Source organism: Hyla sarda, chromosome 6, assembly GCF_029499605.1.
Source record: "Hyla sarda isolate aHylSar1 chromosome 6, aHylSar1.hap1, whole genome shotgun sequence".
Lineage (NCBI taxonomy): Eukaryota > Metazoa > Chordata > Amphibia > Anura > Hylidae > Hyla > Hyla sarda.
In genome coordinates this window covers 99775371-99799675 of record NC_079194.1, presented here as the reverse complement: position 1 = coordinate 99799675, position 24305 = coordinate 99775371, and the positions used below count along the sequence as shown (strand labels likewise).

Genomic DNA, 24305 nt, shown 5'->3' with positions numbered 1-24305 from the left:
GATCCGATCATCCAGCACGGCAGATGGAGGTCCCCTCATCTGCCTCCGCTGCCTTCCCGGCATCTTCTGCTCTGATCTGGTTTCCCGCAGACCAGAGCAGAAGATGACCGATAGCACTGAACAGGATTAGCAATCGAATGATTGCTATAAATAGTCCCCTATGGGGACTATTAAAGTGTAAAAATAAAAGTAAGTAAAAAAAAAAAAATGTGAAAAACCCCCTCCCCCAATAAAAACGCAAATTGTCTCATTTTCCCTATTTCACCCCCAAAAAGTGTTAAAATTTTTTTTATATACATACTTGGTATCGCCGCATGCGTAAATATCTGAACTATTAAAATAAAATGTTAATGATACAGTGAACGGCGTGAATGTAAAAAAAAATAAATAAATAAAGTCCAAAATAGATGCTTTTTTATAACATTTTATTCCCCAAAAAATTAATGAAAAATGGATTAAAAGTTTTATATAAGCAAATACAGTATCAATAAAAAGTACAGATCACGGCGCAAAAAATGAGCCCTTATACTGCCGCTTATTCAGAAAAGTGAAAAAGTTATAGGTCTTCAAAATAGGGGGATTTTAAACGTACTAATTTGGTTAAAAAGTTAGCTTTTTTTTTTTTTTTTAAGCGCAACAGTAATAGAAAAGTAAGTTATCATGGGTATCATTTTAATCATATTGACCCAAAGAATAAAGAACACATGTCATTTTTACCGTAAATTATACAGTGTAAAAACAAAACCTTACAAAATTAACAAAATTGCGGTTTTCTTTTTCATTTCACCACACAAATAATATTTTTTTGGGTTGCGCCATACATTTTATGGTAAAACGAGTGATGGCATTACAACGGACAACTGGTCGCACAAAAAACAAGCCCTCATATTAGTCTGTGAATGAAAATATAAAAGAGATGATTTTTTGAAGGAGGAGGAAAAAACGAAAACGTAAAAATGTAATTGTCTGTGTCCTTAAGGCCCAAATGGGCTGCATCCTTAAGGGGTTAAAATATAACTTTTATTTAATGTAATTAAAATTCCTTAGATATCCTTGGTGCTCATATATACAATGATATTGTGATTAAAACCCCACAGGGACCAGAGCCAGGGTGAGGTGGTTATTATATCCACTCTTAACTTGTGGGATTTAGCAATCCTGTGTAGCTAGTTATTCAGTACAATGCCCTTGGTATTGTTAACAACAGTCTGTTGGATTGCGATGTATTATCCCTATTTGTGGTCTGTCCCTATGTTGTTAAAATTCAACAGACATTGACCCCCACCCCTCCCCGACGTTTCGCTGGATACAACCAGCTTTGTAAAGGGTCGGGGTAACCCCACTGGCCAGCATTTGGAACTAAATGTTTTCGTGCTGCGGGAGTTGGCTACGCCCCTGGTGATGTCACGGCCATGCCCCCACAATGCAAGTCCCATAGACTTGTATTGTGGGGGTGTGGGAGACCCCCGCAGAGCGAAAACAGCGTTCAGAACATTTAGATCCGAACGCTGGGCAGTGGAGTAACCCTTTAAACCCAGCCGAACCCACAAAACAGAACAGTATCAGTCAGGCACTGTTGGTGTCTCACATGCAATGGATTTTCTGGTATATAATTTTTTCCTGCCCCAGTGACTGAGCAGAACAATGGAATAAAGGAGCACAAGTTTGAACCCAGCCTAAGGCCTAAATAAAACGTACTAAACTAACGCAATAAAGTTAATAAACACTTTAAGAAGATGCAATTATTGACTGCAAATATTTACTCATGGGGAAACAAGTCACATTTGTGGTAATCCTACGAATTTACCATTATTCATGAGTATTGCCCTGGAGCCTAAGAGCTACAATACTCAGTGCAGTACATTTAATGCAGCAGAAGAGTTCTGTGTTTTATTCACTGGCAAACCAGGCGAGGAATAATTCAGCTTTTTTCACTAGCACTTTTCTGTGGAGGCTTGAGTGGGAAGCTGAATACACATGGTGTTTTTGACACCAGAAAACTTAATTGCAGGAAAAATGAAAAAATAGTGGAAAGTTAAGGTGGGTTTCCCAAATGCTGACACTGAACAAACCTGCAGAGAAACCATTGTTACTGCCTGCACACCGGCTGCATGGTGTCATATGTGGGACTGATCTGCACGTAGACAATGTCCTGCTGCAGCTGTCGTCCCCTGTCACTCACGCCTATGTACAGAGCTCCCATCCCGACAGCCAGGATACAGCAGGCCAGATTCTCCCAGATCCTTCAGGGCTCCTATATGTTGCTTTTTTCAACAACTCCTATCTGTAAACGAAAAGCCCCTATCAAACGTCTACTAATAATAAGAATCCTATTTACCGTTTAAAAGGCTTCATCGAACAGATTCTTGATAATATTAGAAAATAATCTAAAATATTTTAAGCCTGCACAGATAAACGTAGACTCAGTTTTAGATGCAATGGATGTAATTTTTAATATTTCCTTTTAATAGAATAGATATATGCTTATCGCAGACTTGGTTAAAATTACTTACTGTGGATTGAACAACTACATCAGCTGCAAACATGCATTTGCAAATCATCCCCTTAAAATGACGCTTCTACTTTAATGCCAATAAAACAGTTATATTAGGGATTGTATTATGACCATTTCATTACCATGCACAAATGTGTCTGACTGTTCTTCTGACAACTAGGAGACATTATGACAAGGAGAAAAATTGGCAAGACCAGGATTATCTGTGGCTGCTCTCCTACTTGTTGGGAACCTGCTTTCTCCTATTTACAAAATTGCCCCTTCTGGTGATAGTAGTGATTCTGGAAATAAGAGTATACAGGGAAGGTGCTGATCAATGGCAGGCCATGGTTCACCAAAATGTTCTTTAGAATAGTTTGGGGGAATATCAGCAGGACAAAAGAGCCAGAGAACAAAAAAAGATCAGGCAATTGAAATTCAACTTGCCCAATTCTTCTCTCTCCCACCAATATCTGTCAGGTGACAGTCAACAGGCCTCCATACACATTAAATGGTTGTCCAGTTCCATTGAAACTGATCGCTTTGGCCACCAGTTGTCTAATGTGTATGGGGGTCTTAAAGAGAATCTGTCATCAGCATCACCCACACTAAACTATTGGTATAGGCTTGTAGTGCGGGTGATGCTGATAACAATGGTACTTTGAAGATCTGTGGCTTCTTTCTTCTGTTATTCTTATGCACATGAGGTAGCATGGTGCACGCGGGGCATTTCCAAGCCTGAAGTGCATCGTAACAATCGCTCTGGATCTTCATAGTAAACTCCCTTCTTTCCCTGTGAAATCTCTCATACAAGCATAGAGATTTTACTTCATATAACCTGGGAGATGTAGTTTGATGCTGTGCTATTGTCACTGACAGGTGATATTAACCCCTTAACGCAGAATGACGGGTATACCCGTCAGCTGCTGAAGTGCATTCGCGCAGAGTGACGGTTATACCCGTCATTCACATAATTGCAGCTACTACTGCATCCCGGGGGCTGAACTTTTCACCTTCGTTTGTCTACGGCAGGTGAGAAGTTCAGCTTAACCCCCGTCGCACTGGACGCTGAATTTATACAGCGGATAACGCGATACCTTCGCGCATTCCGCCATATAAAGGCCGCGTTCATTGTGCGCGCTCCCGCGGCGCTGATCGGGTTAATTAGCTAAAGTCCCGGGGTGTCCGGCAGGAGACCACTCCCGCCCAACACCCCATTTGATTAACCCAATTAGCGAGCGGGTGTGTAGGGGCGGTGGGGGGTGGGCGTTTGATGCGCGGCGATCCGGGTGTCCGGCAGCGGTGACGGGGGTAAGTGCCCCGCCATCGCCGCGCACCCGCCATAACCGCTGCCAGACCTCCGTTCACATGTGTTAGTACGGGGAGAGCGGGACAGAGAGGGAATAAGTCCTTCTTACCCGGTGGCGGATCCTGCAGGCTGCGGCGGGATCTGGCTGGCCGGTGAGTGATGCTCCAGATGCTGCAAAACTACAACTCCCGGCATGCCCAGAAAGCATTGGCTGTCTGGGCATGCTGGGAGTTGTAGTTTAGCAACATCTGGAGGACCACTGTTTGGAGACCACTGTGTAGTGGTCGCCAAACTGTGATCCTCCAGATGTTGCAATACTACAACTCCCAGCATGCTCAGACAGCCAATGCCTGTCTGGGCATGCCGGGAGTTGTAGTTTTGCAAGATCTGGAGGATCACAGTTTGGAGACCTCTACCCAGTGGTCTCCAAACAGTGGTTCTCCAGATGTTGCAAAACTACAACTCCCAGCATGCCCGGCTGCAAACGGCTGTCTGGGCATGCTAGGAGTTGTAGTTGTGTGCCTCCAGCTGTTGCAAAACTACATATCCCAGCATGCCCAGACAGCCAATTGCTGTCTGGGCATGCTGGGATTTGTAGTTTTGCAACATCTGGAGGGCCACAGTTTGGAGATCAGTGTGCAGTAGTCTCTAAACTGTAGCCCTCCAGATTTTGCAAAACTGAAAATCCCAGCATGCCCAAACAGCTGTCTCGGCATGCTGGGAGTTGTAGTTGCGTACCTCCACCTGTTGCATAACTACATCTCCCAGCATGCCCTTCGGCAATCAGTACATGCTGGGAGTTGTAGTTTTGCAACAGCTGGAGGCACCCTGTTGGAAAATACTGAATTAGGTAACAGAACCTAACTGAAGGTTTTCCAACCAGTGTGCCTCCAGCTGTTGCAAAAGTAGTTTTGAAACAGCTGGAGGTTTGCCCCCCCCATGTGAATGTACAGGGTACATTCACACGGGCAGGTTTACATTAAGTTTCCTGCTTCAAGTTTGAGCTGCAGGAAACTTAATGTAAACCCGTCAGTGCGAATGTACCCTAAAAACACTACACTACACTAACACATAATAAAGGGTAAAACACAACATATACACCCCCTTACACTGTCCCCCCCAATAAAAATAAAAAACATATCGTATGGCAGTGTTTCCAAAACAGAGCCTCCAGCTGTTGCAAAACAACAACTTCCAGCATTTCTGGACAGCCACTGGCTGTCCAGGCATGCTGGGAGTTTAGCAACAGCTGGAGGCACCCTGTTTGGGAATCACTGGCATAGAATACCCCACCCCTATGTATGTCCACCCCGATGCAATCCCTAATTTAGTCCTCAAATGCGCATGGCGCTCTCTCACTTCGGAGCCCTGTCGTATTTCAAGGAAATTGCACTACAAATTGTGGGGGTCTTTTTCTCCTTTTACCCCTTATGAAAAGGAAAAGTTGGGGGCTACACCAGCTTGTTAGTGTAAAAAAAAAATAAAAAAAATTACACTAACATACTGGTGTTTCCCCATACTTTTTATTTCCACAAGCGTTAACCCCTTAACGACGCAGGACGTATATTTACGTCCTGCGCCGGCTCCCGCGATATGAAGCGGGATCGCGCCGCGATCCCGCATCATATCGCGTGGGTCCCGGCGCTAATCAACGGCCGGGACCCGCGGCTAATACCACACATCGCCGATCGCGGCGATGTGCGGTATTAACCCTTTAGAAGCGGCGGTCAAAGCTGACCGCCGCTTCTAAAGTGAAACTGAAAGTATCCCGGCTGCTCAGTCGGGCTGTACGGGACCGCCGCGGTGAAATTGTGGCGTCCCGAACAGCTGATCGGACACCGGGAGGGCTCTTACCTGCCTCCTCGGTGTCCGATCGACGAATGACTGCTCCGTGCCTGAGATCCAGGCAGGAGCAGTCAAGCGCCGATAATGCTGATCACAGGCGTGTTAATACACGCCTGTGATCAGGATGAGAGATCAGTGTGTGCAGTGTTATAGGTCCCTATGGGACCTATAACACTGCAAAAAAAAAGTAAAAAAAAAAAGTGTTAATAAAGGTCATTTAACCCCTTCCCTAATAAAAGTTTGAATCACCCCCCTTTTCCCATAAAAAAAATAAAACAGTGTAAAAAAAAAAAAAAATAAACATATGTGGTATCGCCGCGTACGTAAATGTCCGAACTATAAAAATATATCATTAATTAAGCCGTACGGTCAATGGCGTACGCGCAAAAAAATTCCAAAGTCCAAAAAAGCATATTTTGGTAACTTTTTATAACATTAAAAAATGAATAAAAAGTGATCAAAAAGTCAGATCAAAACAAAAATCATACCAATAAAAACTTCAGATCACGGCGCAAAAAATGAGTCCTCATACCGCCCTGTACGTGGAAAAATAAAAAAGTTATAGGGGTCAGAAGATGACATTTTTAAACGTATAAATTTTCCTGCATGTAGTTATGATTTTTTCCAGAAGTGCGACAAAATCAAACCTATATAAGTAGGATATCATTTTAACCGTATGGACCAACAGAATAATGATAAGGTGTAATTTTTACCGAAATATGCACTGCGTAGAAACGGAAGCCCCCATAAGTTACAAAATGGTGTTTTTTTTTCGATTTTGTCGCACAATGATTTTTTTTTCCGTTTCGCCGTGCATTTTGGGGTAAAATGACTAATGTCACTGCAAAGTAGAATTGGCGACGCAAAAAATAAGCCATAATATGAATTTTTAGGTGGAAAATTGAAAGGGTTATGATTTTTTAAAGGTAAGGAGGAAAAAACGAAAGTGCAAAAACGGAAAAACCCTGAGTCCTTAAGGGGTTAAAAGGAAAAAAAGACCCACAAAATTTGTAAAGCAATTTCTCCTGAGTACGGAAATACCTCATATGTGGGCGTAAAATGCTCTGCGGGTGCACAACAAGGCTCAGGAGTGAGAGCGCACTATGTAGATTTGAGGCCTAAATTGGTGATTTGCACAGGGGTGGCTGATTTTACAGCGGTTCTGACATAAACGCAAAAAAATAAATACCCACATGTGACCCCATTTTGGAAACTACACCCATCACGGAACGTAACAAGGGGTATAGTGAGCTTTAACACCTCACAGGTGTTTTACCAATTTACGTTAAAGTTTGATGGGAAAATGAAGAAAAAACTTTTTTTTTCACAAAAATGCTGGTGCTACCCTAAATTTTTCATTTTTACAAGGGAAAATAGGAAAAAAGCCCCCAAAATTTGTAACCCCATTTCTTCTGAGTAAGAAAATACCCCATATGTGGATGTAAAGTGCTCTGCGGAATGTAATAAGGGGTACAGTGAGCATTTACGCCCCACAGGTGTCTGACAGATTTTTGGAACAGTGGTCTGTGAAAATGAAAAAAATAATTTTTCATTTGCACAGCCCACTGTTCCAAGGATCTGTTAAAAGCCAATGGGGTGTAAATGCTCACTGTACCCCTTATTAAATTATGTGGGGGGGGGGGTGTAGTTTCCAAAATGGGGTCACATGTGGCGGGGTCCACTGTTCTGGCACCCGGGGGGCTGTGTAAATGCACAAGGCCCCCGACTTCTATTCCAACCAAATTCTCTCTCCATAAGCTCAATGGCGCTCCTTCTCTTCTGAGCATTGTAATGCGCCAGCAGAGCACTTTTAGTCCACACATGGGGTATTTCCACACTCAGAAGAAATGGGGTTACGAATTTTGGGGGGCATTTTCTCCTATTACCCCTTGTAGAAATGTAAAATTTTGGGAAAAACCAGCACGTTAGTGAGAAAAATAAATAAATTCATGTACACGTCCAACTTTAACGAAAAGTCGTCAAACACCTGTGGGGTATTAAGGCTCACTGGACCCCTTGTTATGTTTCCTGAGGGGTGTAGTTTCCAAAATAGTATGCCATGTGGGGGTTTTCTTGCTGTTCTGGCACCATAGGGGCTTCCTAAATGTGACATGCCCCCCAAAAACCATTTCAGAAAAATTCACTCTCCAAAATCCTATTGTTGCTCCTTCCCTTCTGAGCCCTCTAGTGCACCCACAGAACACTTGACATACACATATGAGGTATTTCCTTACTCGAGAGAAATTGGGTTACAAATTTTAGGAAGATTTTTCTCCTTTTACCCCTTGTAAAAATTCAAAAACTGGGTCTACAAGAACATGCGAGTGGAAAAAAGAAAGATTTTGAATTTTCTCCTTCACTTTGCTGCTATTCCTGTGAAACACCTAAAGGGTTAACACGCTTACTGAATGTCATTTTGAATACTTTGATGGGTGCATTTTTTATAATGGGGTCATTTGTGGGGTATTTCTAATATGAAGACCCCTCAGATCCACTTCAAAGCTGAACTGGTCCCTTAAAAATTCCGATTTAGAAAATTTTGTGAAAAATTGGAAAATTGCTGCTATACTTTGCAACAACATGTCAACTTAATGATGCAAACACAAAGTAGACATATTGTATATGTGAATCAATATATAATTTATTTGGGATTTCCATTTTCCTTATAAGCAGAGTTTCAAAGTTAAAAAAATTCAAGATTTTCAAATTTTTCATGAAATTTTGGAATTTGTCACCAAGAAATTATGCAAGGATCGACAAAATTTTACCACTAACATAAAGTATAATATGTCACAAAAAAAACTATCTCGGAATCAGAATGAAAGGTTAAAGCATCCCAGAGTTATTAATGCTTAAAATGACAGTGGTCAGATGTTCAAAAAAGGCCTGCGTCCTTAAGGTGAAAATGAGCTGTGTCCTTAAGGGGTTAGAGGGGTACTCCGGTGAAAACCTTTTTTCTTTAAAATCAACTGGTGGCAGAAAGTTAAACATATTTGTAAATTACTTCTATTAAAAAATATTAATCCTTCCTGTACTTATTAGCTGCTGAATACTAGAGGAAATTCTTTTCTTTTTGGAATGCTCTCTGATGACATCACGAGCACAGTTCTCTCTGCTGACGTTATAATAATAATAATAACGCTTTATTTATTGTTGTCCTTAGTGGGATTTGAACCCAAGTCCCCAGCACTGCGAGGCAGCAGTGCTAACCACTGAGCCACCATGCTGCCCTTAGCATACATCTGCTATGCATGGTTGCTGAAATGGACAGAGATGTCAGGAGAGAGCACTGTGTTCGTGATGTCATCAGTGTTCCAAAAAGAAAGGAATTTCCTCTGTAGCATTCAGCAGCTAATAAGTACTGGAAGGATTAAGATTTTTTAATAGAAGTAATTTACAAATATGTTTAACTTTCTGCCACCAGTTGATTTAAAAGAAAAAAGGTTTTCACCGGAGTACCCCTTTAAGGAGGAGACGAGGATCACCCAAGGGGAGGAGGGCGTTAACTATGTAAATCCAGGACAAATGTTACAGTGCACAGCAATGCCCCACATGCACTACCGCTGCGTAATGGCTATTTGAACCCATGGGACATTAGGTTTATCGTCCCATAGAGGACGCATTAGTCTAACCAAGGTAGCAATGTAGTAACTAAGGTGGTCCGTGATACCTAAACCCCCCACCGATTTATGTTAAACAGCCACAGAATGAGGGATTCTGGGACGAAAGCCACACCAAACAAAAGAGGATATAAAAGATCTAGCTTTAGAGAAGGAGGACAAAGGGTCATGTATAGGTAAAGTATGGAAAAGATCCAAAAGTTTGGGGAGAACAGACATTTTAAAGGCTGCTACTCTACCCAGCCAGGAAACCTCCGCTTTGCCTAGTGATAGCAAGTCAGAATGAAAAGATTGCAGGAAAGGTAAATTAGCTGAATACAGTTGTTGGAGGGAGTGAGAGTTATGCCTAGATATTTTATACCCCGGGGTTGCCAATCTAACAGGTACTGGGAGGCGAGTTGAGATCGTAAAACTGGGGGAACGTTTAAGGGTAAAATCTGGTATTTTGAGCTATTAAGATTATAGAAGGAGACCATACCAAATTCAGACAGCAGGGAAAAGGTAGCAGCAGGAAGAGAGACAGCGGGATTGGACAGGTACAGGATTATATCGTCTGCATATAAGGAAATAGCATGGGATGTGTTACATACTTGGATTCCCATAATAGTGGAGGAAGTTTGGATTGCTTGGGCAGAGGTTCCAGGGAAAGAATAAAGATAAGAGGGGAAAGGGGGAACCCTTGACGGATGCCATTGGACAGAAGAAAGGAACCTGAAAGCGTACCATTAGAAAATACTTGGGTAGAAGGTTGAGAGTATAGAGCTTGCAGTGCTCGAAAAAAAAACCCAGTCAGGCCCACCTTCTCCAAGACCGCAAATGCGTATTTTCAATGGAGGCGATCAAATGCCTTTTCAGTGTCTAAGGCGATCGAGAGAGAAGGAGTCTTATGGGCATTGATGTGGAGTATCAGATTAAGCACTCTGAGTGTTGTCCAAAGACTGGCGACCTCTCACGAACCTCTCTAGTCTACAGCAATTAGAGATGGTAAAACATCTGCCAGTCTGGCTGAAAGTAATTTGGCATAGATCTTTAAGTAGCAGTTTAGGAGCGAAATCGGCCCAAGATTTTGGGTTTCGGGTCCTTCCCTGGTTTAGGCAGTGTCATAATTAAAGCTTTTTTGGTTCTCAATAGGGAAGGAGCCAGAGTCCATAGCTGTTTGAAAAAAGCGCAACACAGGTAGCTTAAGAATCGAGGAGAATTTTTTAAAGTATTTGTTGGTGAGGCCATCTTGGCCTGGTGATTTTTCCAGAAGGTAAAGAATTAAGAATAACTTCCAACTCTAATTCCGTTATTGGAGAGTTTAAAGCATCCAGGTGGGCACATGAGAGGGTAGGGAGATGGACTGAGGTGAGAAAGCAGTTTATGGACTCCAAGGTAGACTGAGGTGTATAAGGGTCACTATGTAGATTATAAAGAGTAGCATAAAAGTCTTTAAATCTATTAGCTATGTCACGTGGATCAGTTTACCTGAACCTGAGGAAGACCATAAAAATGGGATTTTTGCTTTGGCATTTCTACCTTTGATCCTAGCCGCTAAGAGTCTTCCTGCTTTATTGGAACAGGCATATGTAGTAGCCCTGAATTTCCGTAAGATTTTCTCATGGTCCACAAACAGCTTCTCTTGTAGTTTGGATTGTAAATCCAATAGCTGATCCCTCAATTGTTGAGTGCGTTGGGATTTGTTAAAGGATTCCAATCTCTGAATATCAGATAAAATGGTGTTCATTTCAACAACCTTGCCCTCTTTACCTTAACACCAATTTGGATAAAGGTACCTCTTATGTAAGCCTTATGGGCATTCCATATAGAATATATTCAGGTAGGAGTATTGGCATGTACATGAAAGAACTCCGTGAGATCAGATTCTAAAACTTTAACGTGGGCAGGATGGTTTAAGAGAAATTGATTTACTCACCATAGGAATGTGCGTGGAGAGGTATCAGACTCCCTAATAGATAGCGCTATGGGTGCATGGTCTGACCACAAAATTTTGCCTATCGAGGTATATATAGTATTGCATAACAATTCTCTGCCTATTCAACTACAATCGTATATTTGACATTATTAAGGAAACCTACTACCAATAAGTAAGTACCTGCCCTGGGGATCAGAAATAGAATGGTCAAGGGAGAAAGCAACAGAGTTCTTGATGCCAAGGAGAACTCCTTTGGATTTGGAAGGTGCATGCGCTTGACGGCATTTTTAACTCTGTGTGCATCTGTGGCTAGTAGATGGGTCTCCTGCGCACAAACAATATCCCCTTTTAACTTCTTGGCTTCTGCCCAAAACATTGCCCTTTTGTAGCGGCAATTTAACCCATGCACATTTAGAGACATGAAGTTTAGCACAATAATGATCTAACATAAATGCTAAAAGTTGTTACGAACTTGAAAGAAGAAAAAAGGAAGTCCTGGAGGTGACATCTGGAGAAGTTCACCATGGAGAAAAAAAGATAACCCGAACAGAAACATCCAGTGGTATGACCGGACAAAACAGAACAAGGAGAACCTGCAAATATGAGCATTCAGTCGCATTCAGATGACGTCATTTTACGGACCCGACAACTTGCCACTCAGGGGTCACTCGTGATGGCGGAGATCGAGGTTGTATATTCGCTTGTTTACCAGAGAGGTTCCATTTAATGAGGAGCTGGGACCCTTCTTCAACCGACCCGATCACATGGAGAGTGTTATCACATTGCACCAGCAGACGCACTGGGAAAGCCCAGCGGAACATAATTTTGTGCTCTCTCAAGATAGATGTTATAAGAACAAAGGATCTCCTCTGCTGCAGCGTAGCTGCAGATAAATCGGTATATTAGCAAAGTCACCTTACAGAGGAGGTTGCTTTCTTGCCGCAGACATTAGCTGGTCTTTAATCTGGTAAAAATGTAGACAAGCGAGTATATCAGAAGCAGTCACACGTCGGTCTAGTTGCGTTGGTTATGCGGAGCTCAGTTCTCAGGCGACCATCTCCACCAAGCGCCAAGCCACGCCCCTCAAAATAAAGCTTTATAATGCAAGGTGTGTGTGTAACCTCCACGTAGTACATGCACGTTTCGCAAAAGAAAATATGAACTACATCTGTACTTCCTCATTAGGGCCAGTTTACATGCACCTCTGGATTTGAGGCTTAGTGTCCACTTCCACGGATAGTAAGCACCATCCCATTTACTACATCGTAGTATCGGGACTAACCCAGGTCTAATTGCCAGATCACATGGAAAGTGTTATCACGTTGCACCAGCAGGCGTACTGGGAATCTTCAGCAGTACATAATTTTGTACTCTCTCAAGATAGATGCTATAGGAACAAAAGGATCTCCTCTGCTGCAGCGTGGCTGCCGATAAATCGGTATGTAAAGGTAATCTTAGCAAAGTCACCTTGCAGAGGAGGTCGCTTTCTTACAGCAGACATTAGCTGGTCTTTAATCTGGTAAAAATGTGAGTGGGCAAATTCGACGGCTTGTGGACCCTATTAATTGCTAAATCCAACTGAGTGCAGTCCGGCAGGACAAGCTTGATATAGTCCTGTAGGAATTGTCACAGGGCAGATGGGGGCACAGACTCGGGGATACCCCTGAATTTAACATTGTTCCTGTGAGACCTTTCTTCCAGGTCAGCTACTTTTGCTCTGAGACTGGTCACCTCAGACTCCAGATCGAAGTGTGCATCTATGTATTCATTGTAAGATGAGGCAAAGTCCCCATTTTGTTTTCAGCATGCAGAACCCTCTGCTGTAGCTCAGCCAGTTCTGCTATCACGGGCTTTAGCATCTGACCCACGTCTGCATGTATTGATTGATAGAGAGCTAGTAGCATATTTTTAAGGGTCAGATCCGTGACTGGGGTGTCAGATGTAGGTTGGCTTATTAGGCATTACGCCAAAACAGGAGCTATGGGGTTATTTATGGCATTCACCCCTTCAGGTGCAAAAAGCAAGTCTCCTTCATGCAGCCTCTGTCATTGCTTCATCTGGTTGCCGCTCGACGGGGAGGCCGGAGCAGAGTGTGAGGCAACACGGCTCCTTTCATTTCCATCACTTGATGCTGGTTGCAGAAAAGCCATAGGAGTGAAGAATGCTGCAGGAGAGGAGCAGGTAGGAGAGGAGCAGGTAGGAGATGCTGGGGCAGAAGATCTTCTCCGTTTCTCAGGTATCGATCCGTCTCGCAGGGCCACGCTGATATGGGAGTCTGAGGATCCAGAGAGCGCTGGGGAAGATGGGCCAGCACCATCTTGGATGCGCTGAGCACCCAGTCTGGCATAGAAATCTGTAAATTTACCTACTCTGGTGCCGGCTTTCGATCTTTTCCGGGGTGGAAAATGAGCAGTTTAGCGGTCACACGTCCCTGTAGTTGCGTTGGTTATGCGGAGCTCAGTTCTCAGACGGCCATCTCCAGCAAGCGCCAAGCCACGCCCCTCAAAATAAAGCTTAATAGTGCAAGGTGTGTGTGTAACCTCCATGTAGTACATGCACGTTTCACAAAAGATAATCTGAACTACATCTGCACTTCCTCATTAGGGCCCGTTTACATGCTCCTCTGGATTCGAGGCTTAATGTCCACTCCCGTGGATAGTAAGCACAAGTCCCATTTACTACATCATAGTGTCGGGACTTCTTCCACAGACTCTGCAGGAAGACTAAGGCTGGGTTCACACTACGTTTTCTACCATACGGGAGCGCATACGGCAGGGGGGAGCTAAAACCTCGCGCTCCTGTATGCCTTCGTATGCGCTCCCGTATGTCATTCATTTCAATGAGCCGGCCGGAGTGAAACGTTCGGTCCGGTCGGCTCATTTTTGCGCCGTATGCGCTTTTACAACCGGACCTCAAACCGTGGTTGACCACAGTTTTAGGTCCGGTTGTAAAAGTGCATACGGCGAAAAAATGAGCCGACCGGACCGAACGTTTCACTCCGGCCGGCTCATTGAAATGAATGACATACGGGAGCGCGAGGTTTAGCTCCCCCCTGCCGTATGCGCTCCCGTATGGGAGAAAACTTAGTGTGAACCCAGCCTAACCCAGGTCTAATGGCAGGATCAAATTCCGCTACAAAACTTCCATAGTGTGAACTGAGCAGCAGAATGCCATTAAGATCAGAACAGATTCTGCTGCAGGCATAATCTGCATGGAAAATCTGTGAGTGTGAACAGATTTTTTTTTGCCCTTTACTTCACAGCGCTGGATTTCGTTGCTCTGTAAAGGACTTTTTCATTCATATTTCAAAGGATCCTTTAACTATTCGGCAAAAATATCCAAAATAGCTGTTTGTGTTAAAATCCTCAATGTGTATGTGAGGCTGTCAGCAAAGAGCTTTATAAATCATTAACGGGATGAACAAAATGTGCCATCTTTAATCCTGATTTAACAGTGTTATTAAGTCATAGTTAAGCACTTACCATAATGTGATTGAAATGCTTGCGGCTTTATGACCTGATTACATTGGCTACATACAACCAGATAGAACTCATCGTAGGCAGGGCATAGTCCAAATATTGGCATGTCTGGAAAAAAACACAAAATGGACACTGGTTACATTAGGAAACAGTTGCTGTATGAAGTGGATCTATCATATATAATCTTAAAGAAAAAGTAGAGTAACCTATCTAGTAACATCACCGCAATTGGCCACATATTCAACTAATTTATAAAGAGGTGTCGCCAATACTTAATAGTTTCAGAAGGTTATAATAAAAATAAAACAAATCAGTAATTACTAATTGGTCCGACCAGTGAAGAACATTCAGCATGCCAAGAAACCGGACCGTGATGAGACTGAACGCTTCAAACTGATGCCCTAAATGGAGACAGACCCATCTTATTTCACACTACTAAACTACACTTTCCTAGATCTTCCTTTAGGTTTAGACTATTGCTGCTCTCTGCTTCTGACAAGGACGATATATCTTTTACTGAGCCAGGGTATCACAAGCCTAACCTCCCAGCACCCTACTGAAACAACTTAAATTAATCCCTTAAAGGGGTACTCCGCCCCTAGACATCTTATCCCCTATCCAAAGGATAGGGGGATAAGATGTCTGATTGCGGGGGTCCCATCGATGTCTCCTGCAGCACCTCCATTTCTCAGCTGCACAGAGCGAGGATCGCACTGTGGCTGATGACTGGCGATGCACGGAGTATTGTGACGTTACTGCTCCACCACATCGTGATGTCACGCCCCGTCCCCTCAATGCAAGTCTATGAGAGGGGGCGTGGGACTCCCGCAATCAGACATCTTATCCCCTATCCTTTGAATAGGGGACACGATGTGTAGGGGCGGAGTACCCCTTTAAGTACACAGTCAATGTTGGCATCTAGGTTTCACTTTTGCATTTTCGTCTTCCCTCCTCGTCTTTTAAGAGACAAAACTTTTATTTTTCCATCCACGGAGCCGTATTAGGGCTTGTTTTTTTTGCAGAATTAATTGTAGTTCTCAGTGACACAAAACACAATTTTAAAATTTTTGGGTTGTTTGTTTATACGCAGTGCACTACGGTAAAACTATAATATTTATTCTGTGGGTCAATACGATTAAAACAATAGATTTCCTGTCAAATGTGGGGTGGTGGGGTGTAGAAATGGTGACCAGCGCACAGAGGGTTGTGGTAAAGAGGGTGAAATGTGCTGAGCTCTAGCAGCCGAGGATAATGTTTACTGGGCTCCAAAGCCTAATTAGATGTATGAATGGATTTAGGGTGAAAGCCCTATACAACTATGCCCCAACTTTATAGGTTTAAAAATTTGCCGACAGGTCAGCTTTAAATGCAGCCAGCCTTCTTGTTGATCGTTTCCATTAAACTAATTTGTTTCCAGATTTACATAAAAACTAAATAAAAATGCAACCAGAGGTAGAAGCAAAACCCCAAGAGAATGCTCTAGATTTCAGTTTCCCCATAGGAGCGCTATGGCTTTAAATCCTAAAGGTGCAAATGAGTAATCACGACAAGTCCACTGCACTGAGCGATTTCAACAGCCAATATTTACCCATGGTCAGTAATACTGACAGAGTCAATACTGAATCATCAACAAGGGTGACAGAAGATCCATCTGCATGAGATAAACCCTTATCATTATACAGCGTACAACAAAAATGTATGGCATGAAAAGAAAGGACACTACAAGATACCAGCTTGCTATAGACCAGACATTTACAGATCCCCACCAATCAGACAATGGAGGAATGTCCTAGCATGATGCATGAAACATCTTTAAAAAGAGGATTAATGACCAACCCCTTCCCAAAAAAAAAAAAAATTGCATCATCATTAAAGGGGTAGTCCGGGGCAAAAACGTCCGGGATAAGACGTCTGAATTGTCAGAATCCAACCACATATCTCGGGAACAGGAGGGTGTATCAAAAAACAAAAGTGTGTGATCAGGGCACCCTACCTTATTTCATTTATTTTTTTTTTTGTGTTGGCCACATGTCCTCTTTAAAGGGGTAAGCCTCAAAAAATAAAATAGTTTTAAATCAACAGGTGCCAGAGTTATAAATTGCATTTATAAAAAGCAAAAAAATCTCAAGCTTTCCAGTACTTATCAGCTGCTATATAGCCCAAAGGAAGTTGTGTTGACTTTCCAGTCCTACATCATGCTTCCTGTTGCCACCTTTGTCCATGTCATGAACTGTGTAGAACAAGAGAACAAGCAGGTTTGCGCGTGCTCTAGGCATTTCCTAAAATGAACAGAGGTGGCACCAGGGAGAACCCTGCAGCATACAGCAGCTGAAAAGTACCAAAAGATTTGAGTTCTCTCAGTAGAGGTAATTTATATCTCTGTATAACTTTGTGGCACCAGATGATTTGATATATTATTTGATAAAATATTTTCTTTTCTGGAGTACCCCTTTATGGTCTATTCACATGTACAGTACTCGGCGCAAGATTTGATGCGCAGGATTTTAATGTAAACTGAATGACTGAACACAGCTTCAAATCCTGCGCATCAAATCTGCACAGAATACTGTATGTGTAAATAGACCTTGACCCCTTAAGGACCAGGGGTTTTTCTGTTTTTTCCTCCTTACTTTCAAAAAATCATAACGCTTTCAAATTTTACACCTAAAAATCCATATGATGGATTTTTTTTTGCGCCACCAATTCTACTTTGTAATAACAGTCATTTTACCCAAAATTCTACGGCGAAATGGAAAAAAAATCATTGTGAGGCAAAATAGAAAAAAAAAATGCCATTTTGTAATTTTTGGGGGCTTGTTTCTACACCGTACAATTTTTGGTAAAATTTACACCTTCTCTTTATTCTCTAGGTCCATATGATTAAAATGATACCCTACTTATATAGGTTTGATTTTGTAGTACTTCTGAAAAAAATCATAACTACATGCAGGAAAATGTATACGTTTAAAATTGTCATCTTCTGACCCCTATAACATTTTAATTTTTCCGCGTAGGGGGTGGTGTGAGGGCTCATTTTAGCGGTACCATTTTTGTATTGATCAGATTTTTTGATCGCTTTTTATTCATTTTTTCATGATATAAAAAGTGACCAAAAATACGCTATTTTGGACTTTGGAATTTTTTTGCGCGTACGCCATTGACCGTGCGGTTTAATTAACTATATATTTTTATAATTCGGACATTTCGGCACGTGGTGATACCACATATGTTTATTTTTATTTACACTTTTTTTTTTAAATGGGAAAAGGGGGGTGAGGGGATTCAAACTTTCAAACTTTTATTAGGGAAGGGGTTAAAGGAGTAGTCCAGTGGTGATTCAGTGGTGAGCAACTTATCCCCTATCCTAAGGATAGGGGATAAGTTGCAGATCGCGGGGGTCCGACCGCTGGGGCCCCCTGCGATCTCCTGTACGGAGCCTCGACAGCCCGCTGGAAGGGGGCGTGTCGACCTCCGCACGAGGCGGCGGCCGACACGCCCCCTCAATACAACTCTATGGCAGAGCCGAAGCGCTGCCTTCGGCAATCTCCGGCTCTGCCATAGAGATGTATTGAGGGGGCGTGTCGGCCGCCGCCTCGTGCGGGGGTCGACACCCGCTATCTCGGCGGAGAGCCGGGGCCCCGTACAGAGAGATCGCAGGGGGCCCCAGCGGTCAGACCCCCCGCGATCTCAAACTTATCCCCTATCCTTAGGATAGGGGATAAGTTTTTCACCACTGGACTACCCCTTTAAATGATCTTTATTCACTTTTTTTTTTTTGCAGTGTTATAGCCCCCATAGGGAGTTATAACACTGCACACACTGATCTTTTACATTGTTCAATGGTTTCTCATAGGAAACCATTGATCAATGATTCTGCCGCTTGACTGCTCATGCCTGGATCTCAGGCACTGAGCAGTCATTCGGCGATCGGACACCAGGAGGCAAGGTAAGGTACACTCCTGCTGTGTCTCGGCTGTTCGGGATTTCGCCGCGGCGATCCTGAACAGCCCCCTGAGCTAACCGGCAACGTTATATTTTCACTTTGAACGCCGCGTCTAAAAGGTTAATAGCGCACGGCACCGCGATTAGTGCCGTGTGCTATTAGCCACGGGCCCCGGCCGTTGTTAGAGGCTGCACGTGGCCCAGCGACAGGAGAGGACTCAGGACGTACCGGTACATCCTTGGTCCTTAAGAGGTTAAACTGCCTTCTTGAGTAAAGTCAACTCACCTGAAAACAAATATGGTCAACTTAGGTTGTCAACCAGCTTCCAAAGCCTCCAGAATGGTATAGTTATTCAAATACACTAGTGGGCGATACACTATTGCATAGCTAGGTACACATTAGTACACATGCAGAGACTGTGTGGGTATACGCAAGTATATCCTTATATAACACTTATTTACTGCTTACTTGTGCAGTTATTGATTAAGTCCTAGAAAATCATCAGGTAAGATCAGCTATTCTACAAGCTAACACAGAGCCATGTGTGCAGGAACGCCTACTCTGACCTACATGTGCAACAGCTGCAAGTTTCACACACTCTGCCGGCTCCCTGAATGGGGGGCAGGGAAAGGGCAAGCATTGCTTTGCTCCATAATGACTTCCTACTAAGGGCGCTGCTTTGTCAACACAAACAATGGCATCAATAATCTGCATGAAGAGGCTAAGCAATGGACACTGCACAACAGTCTTATCAGCACAACCCCACCTGATTTCTACCCATCAAGTCTTATAGAAAATAATGGCATCTTAACTACACAAAAGAAAGCATAGAAGTTACAGAGGTTCACTGCACGACAGCATAGTAAACCCATGTCAGTGAATGTGCATAGTGGTTTTATTATACAACAACATTACTGTAACCCAGGACTCGAATTATCCTCCAAGTGGCTGTAAAGATCTGTAGTGTAAGGTAATGGTCCGATGTGATTGGAGTGCATAGCAGGCCACATATTGTACAGATGACATGGAAAGTGTGCTATGTGAACCTGGCCTATTCTGGAAACAGACAGCCCTTATGATTTTTTGTGTGAGCATTTTTAAGATTAGGCCAGGTATCTTACATTTAAAGGAGGTATAAGGATCGCGCGGATGTCCGCCATTAACCCCTCAGATGCCGTCATCAATACAGATCACGGCATCTGCGGCAGTGCGGTACTTTGAATGGATGATCGGATCGCCCGCAGCATTGCTGCGGGGATCCGATCATCCAGCATGGCGGCCGGAGGTCCCCTCACCTTGCTCCGGCCGTCTCCCGGGGTCTTCTGCTCTGGTCTGAGATCGAGCAGACCAGAGCAGAAGATGACCGATAATACTGAGCAGTGCTATGTCCTATACATAGCACTGAAGAGTATTAGCAATCAACTCATTGCTATGAATAGTCCCCCATGGGGACATAAAAAGTGTAAAAAAAAAAAAGTACAAAAATGTAAAATAAAAAAGTAAAAAAAAAGGGGGAAAATCCCCTCCCCCAATAAAAAGTAAAACATCAGTTTTCCCATTTTACCCCCAAAAAAGCGTAAAAAATCTATTAATACACATATTTGGTATTGCCGCGTGCATAAGTCTGAGCTATTAAATATATTGTTAATTATCCCGTACGGTGCACAGCATAAACGTAAAAAGTGTACAGCGTGAAAACAAAACCTTCCAAAATTTGATTAATTGCTGTTTTCTTTTCAATTTTCCCACATAAATAATATTTATTTGGTTGCGCCGTACATTTTATGGTAAAATAAGTGATGTAATTACGAAGTACAATTGGTGACGCAAAAAACCAAGCCCTCATATGAGTCTGGAAATATAAGAGTTATGATTTTTAGAAGGCGAGGAGGAAAAAACGAAAATGCAAAAATAAAATTGGCCTGGTCCTTAAGGGGTTAAACCCTCCTTCACACAGTCATTTTCTCAAGTGTTAAAATGCATGTAAAAATGCTGGTGTTTGTTAAACATAACATGCCTTTTTTTTCTAGAGATTTTCTATTTGGGTTTATTTTGTACATATGTTTTTTGGACTATAAAGGAACATCTGGCAATAAAAAACATGCCGGTATAAAAAGTACATAACATGTGTGAATCCAGCCTTATAGGGGTATTTCCATCTGGGTATCTCAATCAGAGATCATACTGATGGCAGTCATTAAACCCTTTAGATGCCACGATCAATCACGGCATCTTAAAGTAAGAATGACAGGCGCAGTGGGTTTTGGGAGTTTGATCACGACCTCCACAGTGAGGTGGTTCTGATCAGTCAAAATGGCAGCTGGAGGCCTTCTGAAGTCCTCCGTGCCAGACATCGTCGCTTTGTTAAAGGGGTACTCTGGTGCTTAAACATCTTATCCCCTATCCAAAGGATAGGGGATAAGATGCCTGATCGCGGGAGTCCCGCAGCTGGGGACCCCAGGGATCATGCATGCGGCACCCCGTTTGTAATCAGTGCCCGGAGCGTGTTCGCTCCGGGTCTGATTATGGCCGACCGCACGCCCCCTCCCGTCGGCTTGCATTGAGGGGCAGAGCGTGACGTCACACGCCGCCGGTAATCAGACCCGGAGCGAACACACTCTGGGGGAACGGATTACAAACGGGGTGCCGCGTGCATGATCCCGGGGGTCCCGAGCTGCGGGACTCCCGCGATCAGGCATCTTATCCCCTAACCTTTGGATAGGGGATAAGATGTTTAAGCACCGGAGAACCCCTTTAATGCACCAAGACATACATTTACGTCCTGTGTGGTATTCCGAGCTGCACTTGCTTCATAGACTGAGTGATGGCTGCTGGCAGAAAAATCTGTTGCGGGAAATCCAGATTCCAGCATCAGCAGAAACATTGAATTGGTTCAATGTTTCTGTGACTCTGTCTCTCATTTCAAATAAAGTAAAAAATTATATATTTTATTAGAATAGGTTCTAATAAAATATATAATTTTTACTTTATTTGAAATGACTCAATTTTCTTAGTGTTTGTTTCTAACTTTTCAGGAGTTCATATATGAAGCCCTCCCTAATACCAGGTTGAATATAGTATATACTTATTTCTGTACATTTTGTACATACATTTTTATTACTATTTCTTGTACATGGAATTACCTAGGTATTGTGCTATTTATTAATATTTGTATATGAAGACGGTACATTTCCCAGCAGTCCTAGTGCCATTGAATCAAGCAAATGTGAAGAATGTCCTCCCATGTTTTAAGGCGGACATTCTGCGCATATTTCGCCAAGTGAACGTTCCCCAAGCACGTCCTTTCCCATTTATGTCACGAGAAGCCTTTCCCATTCATGTCAAAGGGACAGCACCTAGATCTACTGTTGCCTATGTCCATGAAGTTGCTATAAAGTTAATCACTAGATGCTGTTTAACCCCTTCCCTATCCATGATGTATCTGTACGTCATCGGTCAGGTGAGGGGAATGAAGCGGGCCTGCAGGTGCGCGTTATAACCGGCAGATTTCACTGATATTAGCCAGCTCCAATGTCCGTGAGTGAAATGGTTAAATGCCATGATCAATAGCAATCACAGCATTTAAATCTTAAATGTCGGTTATCCCTGGAGTCTAGAGGTCCCCTCTGCAGCTCCGTGATGTAATCAGGGGCTGCAGATGAAGAAGATGGACTTACCCATCCTTCCTGGTCCTCAGTGGATCGACGATTGCCTTTGGCAGCCCTAAGCAATCTAGGACAGAAAACATAGGTCAATGTAATGCAATAGCACTACATTGATCTATGTAAGTCATCTAATGATGGCTTATGATTGGTCCCCTAGGGGGGCCAAAAAAAAGATGTTTAAAGGGTACCTCTCATCTAAAAAAAACTTTTGATATATTATAGATTAATGTATGCAGAATAACGTTAAAATTGCATGTTATTAAAAAATATGCTTCTTTCTATTTAATTTTCCACTTTGAAGAAATGACCACTAGGGGTCTCCCTACCAGTCCTGGCAGCAAGCATTTCAGACTCATGCTGGAGTCCTAAACACTAGGAGCTGCCAGTCTGCTTTGTTCACAAAGGAGAACACTCACAGCTACCAGCCTGCTTTGTTCACAGCCTGTTTGGCTGTGAACAAAGCAGGCTAGCAGCTCTGAGTGTTTAGGATTCCAGCATGAGTCAGAAATGCTTGCTGACAGGACTGATTGGGAAAAATACAATAGAAATAAACATATTTTTCATTAACATGCTATTGGAAAGTTATTCAACATTCATTAATCTAAAATATATCAAAAGTTTATTTGATGAGAGGTACCCTTTAAAAAAAAAAAAAAAAAAAATTTTTAAATATAAAATATCCTCCCTTTATTATCACTGCATGAGTAATTGTCCGAACTATTAAATTATGATGTTCCTGATGCTGCGTGGTAAAAGGTTACTGATTTTTGGTCACATCACATCCCAGAAAAAATTTAATAAAAAGTGATCAAAAAGTCATATGTACGCCAAAAGTGGTACAGTTAAAAACCACAGCGTATAGCGCAAAAAATAAACCCTAACAAATCTTCGTAAGTGGAAAAGTAAAAAAAAGTTATAGGGGTCAGAACACAGCATTGAACAAAACCTTTTTTTCTCTTTTTCAAGTTTTCAAATTTTTTTTTTGTACCTTAAAACGAAACAAAAATTATCCAAGTTTGGTACCATTGGAGTCGTATTGACCAATAGAATAAAGATAGCATGCCAGATTGACCATATTGTGAACCGTAAAAAATTATTTGAAGTAGCAAATTCCAGTATCTCTCTCTGCACCGACAAATTCCACAACACCTGCGCATGGAAACGCTGGTCCCGCCCTCGGCCTTGTAAAAAAATGATTGCCCCACAAAATTGCGCAATTCCATATTTTTTTGTATGTTGCCTTATATATATGTACCCATATATTTCTTTCTGGATCCGTAATACATTATATGATAAAATAATGTGCACCAATGAAAAGTACTACTTGTCCCACAAAAAAGAAGCCCTAATACAACTTTGTCAGTGGGAAGTTATGGGACTTCGAATTTGAGGAGCAAAATAAACATGAGCCAAAAATACAAAATAAATTGCTGGGTCATGAAGGGGTTAAAACAGCCCAGGCAAGATGACAGCCCCTATAATAATGTACTAAAAATTTAAAAAAAATGATAAAGAAAAAAAAATTCAGTATTTGGCTCTAATCAGTGAATTTTTTTTTATATGTGATACATTCCCTTTAAGAGGCTCTTGGTTCTAGTAAATTATTTTGCTACTGTATATATTGGTGATAGATGATGCAAGCGTTGCAGGAGATCATCAGGTCTTTTATTAAAAGAGATATTATTTTAGTGCAGTGAGTCAACTGTTTTTTTTATTTATTTAAATACACAATATACCCAGGTGACCTTCATACGCTCGTACATTTGTCTTAGGTTTATGACAATGATGTCCTGGACTACAAATCACTTCATCTAAATCTAAGTCAAGTGTCATGCTTTTTTGCTATTTTTCTGAACCTTTCAATTTTTTTACATCGACTCAAACTATAGGAGTTGAATTATCAATTATTCTGTATTATTAGATGGCTATAGAAAATTATCATGACGTTTTTTTGGTCCATTTATCTTCCAGGCTCCAGAAAATGTCCGTGTGTAATACAAAAAGCGGCAAAAATAAATAAATAAAACAAAAAATC

General features: G+C 42.2%; 1 protein-coding gene across 10 annotated transcripts in view; it reads right to left on the bottom strand.

The window, feature by feature from the left end:
• ATXN7 (ataxin 7) overlaps positions 1–24305 on the bottom strand; it is a 143053-nt gene that overhangs the window by 41235 nt on the left and 77513 nt on the right. For 9 of the 10 annotated variants that reach the window (XM_056524524.1, XM_056524523.1, XM_056524528.1 and 6 more), the window contains one exon: positions 14666–14770. In XM_056524524.1, the coding sequence (XP_056380499.1) occupies positions 14666–14770 (105 nt within the window). Of the gene's footprint in view, positions 1–2072; positions 2212–14665; positions 14771–24305 lie in introns of those variants that run through there. The other variant, XM_056524533.1, reaches the window with a different exon arrangement.